The sequence below is a fragment of the Trachurus trachurus genome (assembly GCF_905171665.1).
Source record: "Trachurus trachurus genome assembly, chromosome: 17".
NCBI classification, from domain to species: domain Eukaryota; kingdom Metazoa; phylum Chordata; class Actinopteri; order Carangiformes; family Carangidae; genus Trachurus; species Trachurus trachurus.
In genome coordinates this window covers 25,512,724-25,528,336 of record NC_139900.1, presented here as the reverse complement: position 1 = coordinate 25,528,336, position 15,613 = coordinate 25,512,724, and the positions used below count along the sequence as shown (strand labels likewise).

The 15,613-nt window shown below is 43.0% G+C and overlaps 1 protein-coding gene across 1 annotated transcript in view; it reads left to right on the top strand.

The window, feature by feature from the left end:
- Positions 1-631: 631 nt before the first annotated feature.
- Positions 632-15,613, top strand: part of cntnap2b (contactin associated protein 2b) — a gene marked incomplete at both ends in the record, with an annotated part of 53,239 nt that continues 38,257 nt past the window's right edge. The window contains one exon of the mRNA XM_083991749.1: positions 632-713. Within this exon, the coding sequence (XP_083847875.1) occupies positions 632-713 (82 nt within the window). The remainder of the gene's footprint in view (positions 714-15,613) is intronic.

Sequence of the window (15,613 nt, the reverse complement as noted above, 5' to 3'; positions counted from 1 at the left end):
CATCTGGTAGGCTACTCGTGTTCTTTTCATAGCTATCGCACAAATAACACAAACTGCGCTTTGTGTACTTCTTTGGATATTCCCCCGGGGGTATTGCACGGACCCTTCACACCCCCCACTCCCCCCTCTCTCTCACCACTTCATCATCAACCCCCTCCCTCCGTCTCAAGGAGCCCTGCATTGTTAGGGATTCATATCGGACCGTACCAAGTGCGCCACAGACCGGGGGTGTATTGATTGGGTCCGGCAGCTCTGTGGTTAGTGCAGCTCTGTCTGAACCACCATGCACCTGGAGCCCGAGGCCCGGCCTGCTGCACAACCGCGTTCCGTTCTCAGGCTGGTCCCGGAGGTCGTCGCTGGAAACCCGCTGGAGTGCCGCTGGGCAGGCTGATCGGAGCGGGAGGTGGAGGAGGAGAGAGAAAGGAGGGAGACAATACGAGCAGGACAGCCATTGCTTTTTCCCCCCCCTCCTCACTGCTAATAAAGAAGTAGAAGAAAGCAGCGTCTCGGCTGAGCATCACCGGAACAACACACAGGACCAGAGGAGGCAGACCCGCTCCCAGACCCGGACCCGCCTGGAGCCGCTCTATTGTCTCGGATCGTGTGTATGTGGTGGGGTTCTGGTGGGAAGATGTCTTATGTGACTGCGCTGTTGTTGCTGCCAGTCCTGTGTGGCAGCATCAGCACCTCCAGCGCTGCAGCCTCAGCATCCCGTAAGTAGGCTAATAAACACACGCGCACACTCGCACACGTATGCGCACACATAATAGGCTACACACACACACACATTCACGCCAGAAACCGTGGTTAATTTGGTGGTTCTCTCAGGATGTGGGCTGCTGTCAGGACACATGAAGCCATGCAGAATAGCGGCATATAAACAACAGGGCTGGGGGTGATTGCAAGATAGCCTAGACACGCACGCGCGCGCGCACACACACACACACACACACACACACACACACACACACACACACACACACACACACACACACACACACACACACACACACACACACACACACACACACACACACACACACACACATCTCCACGACTTCTGAGGAGGAACACTTGAACTGTGTGTTTACAAAGCCTTCAGTCCAGGTCCTAAGCCCTGAGAGACCGCATCAGTCCAGAGTCCAGGTCCCCATGATGACCTTCATTCCTTCCTTTATGGTGCTTTGCAAACATCCCATCATTTCACACAGCACTGATGTTGATACAGCACTTTTTTTTTTTTAATAATCCAGCAGCTCTAATAATTTTGTATGGTTTCTGAGCATTTGTGGAGATCACAGTGTTGTTAATGTACCTGGTATCAGTCCTACTAAAGAAACCCTGAGGTGAGAAGGTTTTCTAAACTGTAATGGCGCTGTAAGAACATGTAATGATATAAGACTACCAAACTGTTTGGTTTGTTATAAAGTTATGAGTCATTCACAGGCTCTTTAAAGTTGTTATGGGAGTTCAAATTAACATATAAATCAATTTAATGTCTAGTTATTGACGCTTAATGGGATCAATTAAATGTTTTTGAGTCCATCAGTTTGTTTTATAGTCCATTTGTTATGATCTAGTACACACAGCTGGATGACCCTGATGATTAGAGATGTTCCCATTCTTTCCGATACTTGTTCTATGGGTATCAGCCGATACCAATACTGATACCAGTAATACCATATACTGTGTGTGTATCTATATATGTATGTATGAATGTATAGTATATACTACTATACCTGCATGGATGTGTTATGATAATTATTGTTTGCTTGGTTCAGGTTAAACCTGTTACCTGTTGTAAAACATGAATGGATACAGCAAAAGAAAGCCATTTAACTATCTTTCATTGTCTAGTTTGACAGTCAGACACAACTAAAAAAGAATACACACACACATCGCACACATATACATTATATATGAATAACAATTCCTACAGTGCAGCCACAATGGGTGTTTTCACACATACGGCTGGTTTACACTACAGTGATACTTTAATTTTTCAACTAGTGTAACAATGCAAGTTTGTTTCCACTCTGGTCCAAACGCTGCAGCTGGCGGAGCGTCATGTTTCTGACCGCAAAGTGTCCTGATTGTAAAAATGAAACGCTAAACTTTAACAATTGAGACACGTACGCAGTACCAAAGTATACTAGTGAACACATTCTTGTTTCTGATTCACGTGGTATCGGATCAGTACTTGTTGATACCGATACAGTCATTTTCAGCAGGATAGGAGACATTTCCGATACTGGTATCGGAATCGGAACAACTCTACTGATGATAAGGGTTGTCCTCTAACATTAAAATGAAATTGCATCTATAAAGGCATGGAAGGTTTAATAAAAGTCACCGCTGAGATGCATCACGGCATTTTTTTGGATCCGAACGACAATTATGAGCTGTTAATTATTTTAAGTGTGAATATTATGGAGCCTTTCCTCTGCAGCTCATTCTTCCACCGGCTGTCAGCTCCTATCAACTGCTTGTGTTGTGCCCAAGAGACAAATGCACTGTAACTTTTTGGACAGCGGTGTCTGTGGATGTGTTCAGTGTAGCATAGCTGTCACGAAGCACACAATCATGTAATCCCTGGTTTAGATGCAGTTATACCGCTGGCGCCGTTGCCAGTTTGGCAGCTCCCCCACTCTGGCCTTCTCTTCACTAATCCAAGACTGGTCAAAGATTTGGAGCCTGTGAGTCTTGTAGGCTGATCTAAGGCTGATTCATTGACTGGCCGGCCGACTGAGACAGCATTCACCTGTCACTCAAAGCAGCCACACCCTCATTTATACTTCAATTTAATCCTTAAAAGTAGAGTCTATAGTGTTGGACTTTCCTAAAAAATAAAATATAGACTTATACAAAAGAAATCCTGCTTAATCATCACCTATGGGATTCTATGTGCGGTGGTGAATGTGTCTGCAGAGCCCCGCCCCCCGCTTGTATTTTGATTTGGTGTAGTCGGGATGTTTCTGGGTGGGGAGGCGGTGTGTTTTCCTCAGCCAATGACAGAGCATCGGTGAAGTTGGGTGTGTGGAGCCGCAATGGAGGCTCATGCTATTTCCACGTTTCCCCTCATCAAACTCATCAAATACACAATCCAGCAACTGCAAAACACTCTGATGGACAATTTGTGACCTGCACATTCACCACGCTATGAAATAATAACATACAGTATATGTAACATTACCACGTATGGAGCAAATACTCAGAACTACTTTCGCTTTTGAAATCACTCCGCCCAGCAGCGGTGTCTGGGATGCAGTTCCCAGACACGGCTTTATTATCTCATAGCGTGCTGAATGTGCAGGTCACAACTTGTCCACCAGAGTGTTTTGCAGTTGTTAGATTGTGTGTTTGATGAGGGAAGCCTGAAAATATCGCACGCTGTGCAGAGCTCGCGTCTCTGCCCCACTCAAACAGCTTGCACTGACAATTAAAGGTAATGAACCTCCTAAAACTATAGGGATTATGGCAATAGGCCAATTTGCCAAAATGTTAAAATATCCCTTTAAATAATTGGCAGCACAATGGTCTGGCGGTTAGCACTCTTGCCCCTCAGCTAGAAGATTCTGGGCTCAATTTCTGGGCCTTGGGCCTGTCTGGGTGGAGTTTGCAGGTTCTCTCTGAGCTCCCTGGTTTCCTCCATCCGTCCAAAGACATGCTTGCTGCCAGTTGCTGTCCAGTTGTCCCAGGTTGGAGGACTTACTCTATGTGACAGCATGTGTTTTGTGCCAAAAGTAAAATGGATTTGTCCTGTGCCATCAGTTTATCTGGGATTTCTCCCAAGTATGACGACAAACAGCACAGCAGCCAGTGTGTGTGTGTGTGTGTGTGTGTTCCAAATATTTAATGATCTCTGTAGCTAGGACATACTATATGAAGGAGAAAAATATCTAATGACTTTCCAAGTTTTCTATTTTCCAACAGTTCTCTCATCAGGACCAACTGATTGTCTTATCTCAAACACTACTTTCCTTGATTAGATGTTTGTTCTTTGTGAAGGTGCGTGCCTCCATTGTGTGCCGATCACCTTTGCAGGTCATACTCAGACGTCTTCGAGCTGACCCATGTCCTCTCCACCCTCGAAGGGATATTTACAGACTCTCACTTTGCTGTCAGAACCTCACATCCATCTTCCCCCCTCCCCTCTCATCCCTGTGTCCTGGAGAGAGCACAGGTTGATTTCTGCATGTCATGGTCATTCTGAGCTGCAGAACAGTGACATCACCTCTATGCAACGCCCTTTAATCTAGTAACTGGTAACTTTTACATTGTCCATCAGCCTCAGTAGCCTCCCAGAATATGATTAGGTGTGTGCTCAAATTTTTATTTACCTATTTAATGAAATTAGAACTGAGTCCAGTGCTGTTTTCTATCCCAGACCTTATTGAATTGTTGTTTGTCTTTATCAGTTTTGCAAACAACACAAAGTCACAGATGGCTGTGGTTTTAAGAAACTCAGCACTTCTCTGCAGCTCTCACTGGGCATCTTCACAGACCAGCTGGTCACTCCTGTACATGCAGTAGGTGTGGTGCTGCTGTAAATACACTCTGTCACCTTTTGCAGCTAAGTGAATACACAGAAAAAACAAAACAAATACTTCCTTTTTAAGGACAACTCGTACTGCTGGAAGTGGAACTGCATTGCCATAGCCTTGTCCTTTAGATTGATATACCATCATGTTCAATATATAAAAACAGCCAAGTTGAAAAAAAGTGTCCTAAATGTCAGCTTTATTAAAATAAAAAAGCTGCATCACTTCTCTTCAATGACATTACATTTGTACTTCCCATGTAGACATCCCTCCAAACTGATTGAAGCTACTGATTTAGATTTATTTTTCTCCATCCTCCCCTATAAGGCCTGGGTCATTATGGTTACAGAGGATAGAAATGGCTCAATCAAGACACTGTCAGTCTTCATAGTAGTGAAATATTAAATTATTGTCCTACAATATCAAGTTCAAGAGAGTTTTGTCATTGTTGAAAAAACGAAATAGCATTGGAGCATCTTTGTACATGGCAAAGAATCATTGTGTTCAGTGTTTACTATGACTTAAAGCCGTACTGCAGAAGGTCGAGACATCATTGCTGTCAGGGTCCCCGTACAGTTGTGAAGTATTCCCTTTCACAGCAGTGTTGTAAGTACAGGTCCTTCATGGACAGCAGTACATGCTGCTTTTGTTGACAAGCTGAAACCTATGTTACCGACAAAGACATTACTGACTGGTGAGTTCGAGGGCAGTCTTGAGTTCTGTCTTTTCTCTGAGCTCTCGCTATTGAGTGGAAACCAGTCCAAGATTGAGCCTTTTCCTCTTCAGCGATTCTCTCTTCTTATCTCCTTTACTTCCTCCAGCAGCGCCTTCTTTGGTCTCCTTGGCGCCTCTGCTACGATTATCAGAATAGTAGCTAGCTAGCTTAGCCTCGCGTAACTCCGAATTTTGTCTGCGGTCTTATAGCAAATCTCGAAATCACAAAATTCACCTAAGTAAAGGTGTTCACCAACATAACACTTATAAAATAGACATTAACTTGTAATACAATCGAAGCAAAAGGTTAACTTAATGGCTCCGGGACTTTGTTTTAAATTATATTCCTTAAATTAAAACGTTTCACCGCATTTTGTTAGCTTGGTGCTTTTATTTTGACAGAAATGTCTCGCCCTGGATCCGGTTCCTTACCAAAAGTCAATGGCCCCAGACTAAGCTAGCTAGCTTCTCATTGCTAGGCAAGATGCACCAGGTTACATAGTGCAGGGGTGACCACCAGCGGAACAAATCAAAGCCAGGCCGGGGGGTGGGCACATGATTAGGCCCATTAAAAACAATTCAAGTTCTCAACGGGCCGGGTCCTACCCAACCTGACCAGACGCGCTGGTTTGAGCTGAAAATAAAAATTGCTGGTGGTTGGGCCTCAAGCTTCTTCTTCTTTTTTGGCTGGATTTGGGTTGAGAATTAATGCTAGCGAGTTGGACCTGCGGGTCAGGCCGGGTTGATTTTTAATTATCAGGCCCATTCAGAGCTCTAAACCCAATAAAGCTCGATTTTACATGGCTTTACAACATACACTTGCCCACAGCAGCGGGGCTCACAAGCACTACTACACTGTTTACACACAATTCAAAGCACTGGCTATACTACATTTTTACCTTTTTTAAAAAGCTTCTAGTAATTGTGATAGTTTACATGACTTGTAACTTGTTACGAGTGAGAATGGAGGCTGCCCCGGTGTCCCAGCTCTCATCTCATGCGGCACAATGACACAAACGCGTTCCATAACCAGGAATCTTTTGTTTATGACAATTAAGACTACACAAATATACACGTCATAACATCGTACGTATATGTCATATAATGTTATCCACCACAAATGCACATGGCCAGGGGGAGGGTTAGCAAAATAGAGTTGAAGTGACCAGACTTAGTTCCTCTTTAAATAATGTTGCTTTGAGGTAAAAGTAAATGCTGCACTAATAACTGTCAATGTCCAAAGTATTATCATGTCCAACACCACTGGTAGACATTCGGTTGACTGTAATAATCTCATAAATAAAGTCAGTCTAACATGTGATCATGTGGTCAGATAGAAACAGTGGGTATAACCTTTGAACCAAGCCACAACTTAAACAAGCTATTTGTATGTCTTTCCATTGCTATAGCTAGCCGTAGCATTAACGTAGTCTACAGGTGATAGCAGGCTTTAAAATGGAGTTAGGATGTCACTGTCATGTTTGAAGGAGCTGCAGTATATTTGCTATTGCTATTTGTTATAATGTTAACATTAGCTGTGATTTACTTAAAGCAGAAGTGAGTGATATATTTGTGTTCATATAAGTCTTAAATAGTTATATCTTCCGACAGCAATCACTTACATAGAGTGTTTGGACTGAAACACGGGTCTGTCAGTCCCTCTGCTCTGCTCTGAGCCGAAGAGAAAACATTTATCGTATCCTACAGTTTTTATCCAATGAGGAGAGAGAACGGCATGCAGGGCTGTGTGTGCAGCCAAGGAACGCCGTGAATGTGGCGACGTAGGGACGAGGACTGTTACGGTGCGTTCAAGGAAACTCGTATTTTTCCGACCGTGAAGTGGTACCAGTTCGATCTGGTACGAGTTCACCGGTCGGAAGTTACGAGTGGCCGTTATAGTGACTTTCACCGGTAAAACAGGTCGGAAAAACATGAGTGGGTTGCCTGAAACGCTACAAAGTCGTAAGTTGTGACTTGAAGCTGTAATTTACGATTTCAAAAGCCTGCCTGGAACGCAGCATTAGCGAAAACGACCGGACCACTCACTTCTGCTTTAAGCCTCGCAAAGAGAATCAAACACGTTTACTCAGAGGTTTAGGGTTGTGTAGTTGCCAGGTTTGATAAATGAGACAAGAGTTGGTGTTAAAGGGATAGTTCAACATTTTGGCAAATTCGCCTATTGCCATAATCCCTATAGTTTTAGGAGTAGGTTCATTACTTTTAATTGTTGGTGCAAGCTGTTTTTAGATCGGCGGGGCAGAGACGTGAGCTCTGCACGGCACGTGGTACTTTTGCCTTTCCCTCATCTGACTCATCAAATCCAACAACTCCAAAACACTCTGGTGGACAGGTTGTGACTGGCACATTCACCACAATATGAGATAATAATGGAACGTTACAAGACGGAGTGCTTCATGTGTTGTAATGCTACATAATAATACGTTATTATTTCATAGCGTGGTGAATGTGCAGGTCACAACTTGTCCACCAGAGTGTTTTGGAGTTGTTGGATTGTGTATTTAGTTTGATAAAGGAAAGGCAAAAGTACCGTGCAGCTTGCGCCTCTGCCCCACCGATCTAAAAACAGCTTGCACCGACAATTAAAGGAAAGGAACCTACTGCTATGACTTTAGGGATTATAGCATCCCTTTCACACAGTGTAAACGTGGGGGGCATCGGTGTGGCCTCTGCAGACCAGACAGGATGTTACAGTTGGAAACGTTAGGGAGGCTCTGTCAGGAACTGAAAACCCAGACCTGGTACTAAATCCTCTTTTACACAGGATCCAGATGACACATCCACGCTGCTGAAACTAAACCTCTATCATCTGCACTGAAACAATGTGCACCGTAAAGAATACAAACAGGACTCCCAGGGTGCTTCGCTCTCTGTACACACTCCAACTCACTCAGAGTCTAAGGGCTCCCATTTCACATCTGTGTACTACAGTGAAATGTGAGCCTGTTGAAGTTTTGCGAGTTCATTTGAATGTGTCACATTGTGGTGCATTTACTGGCAGCGGTGAAGTAATAACACGATGAGTGACTTCCAGTTGTTGCTACACCAAAATAGTGAGTCTGATGTGCTATAAATATGTAGTTATCAAGTCATCATATTACTTTTGGCACCAAACAAGATGAGATGATGCCTAAAGAAGAAGGATTTGGCAACATACTGCAGCTGTTTGTATAGAATCAGACCTCATGGATCTTTAAGAATAAGAACATTAGAACAGGGTAGAAGCTGGTTTCTTGATTTCTTCCTCTCACTTCTTGCTGGAAACTTTCTGTCATTTCCTGCAGCAGTTTCCTGAACTAGTCTTCAGTCTCTGGTGAAGCTTTGTGAAGTGCGGTCTCCACCAGCAGCTGTCTGGGCTCCCTGTTCCCTCCTGTGGACCCTCTCCATCCCCTCATGCACTCACCAGCTTTCTCATGTTCTCCACCACCTGAGCGTCCCTGCCCAAACACACAGCTGTTTGTGTTGTGATCCCAGTCAAGGCCTCAGACCCGTCCTCTGCTCACACAGTGTCCTGTCTCCTTCTGGTCCTTGTCTCTTCCAGTGAGACCAGCAACTGTGACAGAACCTTTAAAGTTTAAGTTTTTTTTATATGGTGTGATCTTATTAAAGGGACAACGAGGAGTTTCTCCAGCGGCAGAACGAAAAATTCCACAACAATAAAAAAGTCTCATATTAATGTGAATGAATCTACGTTACCCACACTTGTTAATGGCTCCATTTTCGATAAATATATTGTTTTGTCTCTATCGTTATTTTGGTATTATTAGTGGTGGCGGAAAAGCTGGTTTATGGACCAATTGATTAATCCACACCTGGATTAATCAGTTGGTCCAATAATGTAAGACAGGAAATAAACGAGCTGGCTTATTTCAGGAAGTTGTGGAGCTGTGCATAAAGCCCATTGAGTTGACTATTATAACCATTACATAGGGATGTCATGATTTTTTTTTCACAATAAACCTCGGTATTAAACACCATGGTTAATTAATCGTAAAGATTCCTCAATACCGTCTCACACAACAACCGTGTGTGTAACTTTGGTTTTGTTCCATGCGAATTGCAGAGCAGAGACGTGCCTGAGTGGTGAAGTTTTTTAGCGGGGACTTCTTCCCTCCAAACAAACGTATCAAGTCGACAGTTGTCTCGCTCACCAGATCTTTTTCCAGAGAAGAAAGTCAACAATGATTTGCCAGCCTGTAAAACATGCTGCAGAAAGTAGCAGCCCAAGAAGGAATATTATGTCTAATCTGTATCACCACCTGCAGGATACTGTCAGGTTGAAAAAACAGGAAAACTGACATGCGTGTTCGTTTATTCCAAGAGAGGACAAACAACGACGTTCCAGTTAACTATTTATTAAATTGGATCATCAAAGGAATCAGATACAAAAACCCCTCCTGTTCAGGAAATCGCAGTCTGCAAGCAGTTAGCTGCAATCACCATCCCAAGAGAGCGAGAATTCTCTGTCATCTGCTCAAGACAAAAGCGTTACATTATTTTTTAATACTAAGCACTTTGTGTGTGTAATTAATTCTTATTGGTCAGAAACAGGTGGTGAGTGGCTGTGGTTTAGACTTAGCCCTTCCTTCGTTGGTGCGCTCAGGCTGGCACAGGTTAGTCCCATCTCGACAGCACACAAACCTCTGGACCTGAAACACAACATAACCCTCCCTACACTGGCATAACTTTTCCATCCCAGGTGTCCAAGGCAGATAATACAGATCATAAAACTCTTCCTCACAATGCTGCATTCAGCAGGCCTCACAGGCCTCTCATCCTCTCCTCCCTTTGGCCTTGGAGATGTTTTGCTTTCACTGTGGCTCTGTGTGCTCTTAACTTTGCCTCTGAATGATCAAACAGGTTACTGGTATTCTTTAAAAAAAAAAAAAAAATCTTATTAGTTTATTTAGGGGACGTTGTGCAATGACATTAATCATTTACAGAAAATGAGAAGATGGTTGCACCAGATTTAGCTCACAGCTAATTTCCATCTGCAGTCCCAACATGTAACATATAACAAAACAGACAAGAAACGCAGACCACAAACTACTATACACAAATAGACAGTAGACAGCACATAGACAATACAGAAAAACAACAGTTTCCACATCTAAAAAGACCAGATCAAGTGCAACACACCTGAGAGAGGTGTACCCTATCCTATATAATCCACGGAGAGAAAAGCTAAGTTTTACAAGATACAAATATAAAACATTTTAGAATTCCACAGTTCATATTCCATAAGATCTTAAGATAATTTCATGGATTGGGTGCATTGAGAAATACTAAGATACATGTTTTAAGAGACTAACTGAGTAACAAGTGCCCTGCTTTTTAAACATGCTGGCAACTTTGGTTCTCCAGTAGCCATTGTTTTAAATAATGAGAGAAATTTAAATAGTTTGATCTGCTTTTCAGGGTTTCAGGCAGCTTCATTCATTGTATTATGAATTAAGCTCAACACAAATCTATATGGTTTGCTTACAAGTTTCAGTTGTCTTTAAACTCAATGGGTTAGTCAAACATAAGACACAATAGGTTAGTTAAAACATGAGACTAAACTTTACTAAAGTGAAAGCATAAACAGGTACATAAATCTTTCTATATGTCCTGGCTCCTCTCTCTCCATGTGTTAACCCTTCGTAACACGGGGTTAATGCTTGACTCCCTCACATTCTTCAACAGAACAGCTCAAATGCAGTTCAGAACAACTTACATAAAGACAAACGTTTCACACCACTCAGGATTAACTTGTTTAAATGGGTAAAATGAGTAAGTACTCAATCTACTAAAACAATCATTAGTGAGATATATTCAGTGTTGATCAGTAATGTCAAAGTGGAGAATATATGTTCAGTGTTAGTTCTGATGAGGTAACTCTGTGCAGTTTGGCAATCTCCAAGAGACACAGGTTCAGCTTTATCTAATTAAGGCAAATAGTCAGTGTTAAGATAGTTTTCACCCTAACAATACCCACCCAGGTGTGTACGCCAAAGGAAAGGTAAATGCAAAGTAACTGGGTTCAATGCCAATTTACTTAATGTAACAATGAATTTGTAGGTATTTAAATGTTAATGTGGCATTTGTAATAAATACAAGAATGGTGAAAATAAACTTAAACATTTGCTATAGATGACTATAATGACATATTTCAAACATTTCCATTAATCGATACTTAAAATGTTTCATGTATATAATTAGTAATGTAATTATATTTTGACTATATTTGGTTTTACACATTCATAGTGTTGTGAAATGTGCAATAATCGTGATAATCGTAATTGTAATTATTTTTCTGACAATAATCAGACCAAGACAATATATAATCGTGACATCCCTAAACCACAGCTACCACTGGAGGCCTAAGCATTTTTGTAGAGAGTAAATCACCTGAAACAACAAATGAATGCTGTGTTCCATGCAGAGGTGTTGCAACAAGGCAGGCAATCCAAGCAATTGCAGAGGGCCCCGAGCTGGAAGGGGGCCCCCAGAGACGGCTGACATTGGCCCATATCAGTGATGTTGCCAGTGGTTGTGGACACAGAACATTGTGCAAAGTATGCACAATGTTACTGCATGCATGCAATTACTGCCTCTTTCATCCTGTCCCTATCACAATACATGAAAAGCCTAAAGAAATATAAGCTGCTCCTTTTATGGCTGAGTATCAGTATTACAAAAACAAACAGTAATAATAATGATCTGTATTTTTATTATTTTATTTATTTATTTTAAAGGAATTATATATTTGTGAAAATTATTAGATTAAATGAGAACTTTTTTCACTCTTCCACTCTTTTTTTTCTTTTATAACTACTGCTATAAACCATTAAACAAAGCAGCGTGCTATAAAAGACCAATTGTTTCACTCCTCCTCCCTGATATCTAAGCCAATAGATAAAAAGAGGGCTGAGATGAGTCCGCCTCCTCTTCTTGGATCCAGACTCAGAAACTGCTTCTGCTCAGTAGATGTGAGATTCCAGTCCGTCTGCCGTGGACAGTTTGTCTGGCAGCTGTTCCCTCAGCTCCTCGGGAGCTGCTGCTGACAGGACATCTGCTTGTGAGCAGGGCTGCATGCGTCTGAGCAGAGGTCGGGGTGGTCGGAACAGATGGATGCTTTGATGGTGCCGCTGCTGACACGTTGCTCTTCGTATGGATTCACAGTAACGTTCATACGACGTTCAGAAAACCCTCCCTGCCATCATCTCAATCCCGCCTCCAGAGCTTTTTTTCTGTCAGCCAATGAGAAAACAGCCAGAGCTGTTTGAATCTGGAAGATGTTAATGATGTGATAAAACCACAGCTCTGAAACCTGACATCAGAAAGGTCAGCGGAAGAATATCATTATGTGCCTGCCATACTATTAGGAAACTAACAGATTCACCTTCCTCTTGTGTTAGGGTCGCCACTGACCTGTTTTTAGGCTTTAAAAGTACCACATATATAGCATCAAGACCTTTTGACTTTGTCAGGAACCTAAAAATCACAAAAAAAAGCTCTGGTTAAAATGATGAAATTTGTGCTATAACAATAAGAACAATAATGGTAGTTAAAACTGAAATCATAAGTTCAAACCTTTTAATGGACAACAACTTAACCAAGAGATGAGAAACAAATGGGATGATAAATACCTGTAATAGTTATTAGTGTGTTTAACAGCTGATTTAAGACTTGGGTCAAAACTGACCCTAACACAAGAGATGGTAGCAAAAAGCTGACACCAGACAAAGGTTAAAGAAAACAATTAGTTTCAGTCAAATGAGAACACAAACAGGACGTTCTGTCTCTTCTGCACATAAGAGGAGGAAATGAAAAAAAAAAAAAAAGCATTGTTGAGAAACTGTTGTCAGGTTGTTGTTGTCGAGGTCGTTCGCAGGTTCTGTTGAGCATCTCTTCTTGTTCTCTTTAAACCACACTGGGCTTGTTGTTTTGTAATGCATATGAGGAAGCTCATTACCATATCCAGCACCTGTCTCTCTCTGGCCTTCCCTCTCTCCCTCACACACACACACACACACAGCAGAGAGGGAGAGAGCTCTGACCCCTCCCCCGTTCCATAACTCCAGCTTATATCAAGATAAATGAATGTGTCTGAAACAAAGACAAACACAACCCTAACCCAAACCAGCACAACTCAGCTGTGTGTGTGTGTGTGTGTGTGTGTTTGCCCATGATATTCGGCCCCAGAAGGCATCCGATGTGTCACCGGTGTATAAATGAGTGTGTATGGTAGAGTGTGGGGAGTGTGGAAAGCACTCTGAGGGCCTATAAGGCGACAAAAGAGCTAGAACCCTCTGAAACAGGAGGTGTGATGTTCAGGCACAGTGTCTTCACAACCAGACACACACCATCTGCACCAACACACACACACACTCACACTGATCAGCTGTGCTTGTACTGTTCTCTCTATGTGTTATGCTCCTGCGTGAACACAGATTAAACAGCCAGCCAAACTCCTTATTCAAGAGCCAGGAAGTGAGCGGCTTGCTCCTTTAATATCTTCTTACACATTAAGTCAGCATTTCTGACTGCACTGAATTCGGTGTAAAACTAGAAAAGAAAGATACAAAAAAGTGTCTTAATAAACAGTCATGTAAATATCAGTATCAACGTGTTGACTGCTTCATATTAATTCAACAGGTATTAGCACAGCAGGCTAGAAAACAAAGCAACTTAGCAGGTAAGTATACACTACTGTCACACAAGCTACGACATTATACTGTTACTTTTATACACAAAATACCCTTGAAATATATCAACACATCTTATCAAACCTGTAAACTATGTGTAACACTTACAACCATTGCTTTCTGAGAGATAACTGCATTGATGCGGCCGTGAGACGATGTACACACACTCGTTTTTCCTCTCGTTTACGTTTTTACTTCCTACATCCGGTTCGGGAGATTTTCAAAATAAAAGCGCCGGAAATACATATAAACGTAGAAAACAGTAAATTAACATTTCAATGTCATTTCGAGTGTCTTTTAAACATATTAAACATATTCAGGGCAGAACACTCCCCGTCTGGCATTTACTGATGCCACTTAAGACTTAATTGTCCTGATTTGACCTCTGGCTTTCCTTTGCCAGGAGTAAGACCACTTCAGTGACAGGCCTTAAGAATGTCTTTACTTTGTCATGTGATGTTGTCCTGACCTCAACTTTGCGGACTTTCCCGTCACCGCTTGGACTGGTAGATGTGACCAGACCCATAGGCCACTCATTGCGGGGGGAATCACTCTGTTTAAGTAGCACAATGTCTCCGACTTCCAGGTTGCGACATGCTGTGTGCCACTTACGCCTTGGCTGAAGGGTGTGGAGGTATTCAGTTCTCCATCGACTCCAAAACTCATTGGCAAGTGCCTGCACCTGTCTCCATTGACACTTGAAAAGATCCTTTTCCCCGAAACTGCCGTGTGGAGGAGACACACCTGGTTTTTGGGTCAAGAGCATAGCAGGGGTCAGCAGCATTGGAGAGGAGGGATCGGAGGAGACCGGGACTAAAGGTCTGGCGTTGATTATAGCACACACCTCTGCCATTAAAGTACAGAGCACATCATGAGTCAGGTGAGCATGTTTGGTTCGCAGCAACATGGCATCGAGTATCCTCCGGGTCACGCCAATCATGCGCTCCCACACCCCTCCCATGTGGGATGCGTGCGGGGGGTTGAATTCCCATGTGCAACCATTCTCATGTAAGTACTTCAAAGTGCTGGTTTGATTCGGATCATCTGGTCTCATGCCCAGTTCAGAACTGGCTCCGATAAAGTTTGTGCCCCGATCTGATCTCAGCTGCTTCGCTGGCCCTCTTAAAGCGAAAAACCTTCGGAGGGCATTGATGCAGCTGGCTGTATCCATGGACTCTATGACTTCTACATGCACAGCTCGGGTACTCATGCATGTAAAAAGTATGGCCCAGCGCTTACTCTGAGCTGCGCCACCTCTGGTGCGTCGGGTGAGAACCTCCCAGGGGCCGAAAACGTCCAATCCTACATAGGTGAATGGCGCAGATGAGCTCAGGCGCTCTGGAGGGAGGTCGGCCATCTTTTGGACCTCAAGTCTTCCCCTCAGCTTGCGGCAGGTTACACAACGATGAAGGACTGAACTTATCAGCCTCTTGCCAGCAACAATCCACAGGCCTGCAGCCCTGATTGTACCCTCGGTGAATTGTCGCCCTTGGTGTTCAACTTTCATGTGATAATGATTCACCAGTAGTGTTGTTACGTGACTTTGTTTCGGGAGAATGATTGGATTTCTCACCTCTGGACTGATTGATGCATGTCTCAGACGTCCTCCGATCCGTAAGAGGCCATCATTCATGGACGGATCGAGGTTCA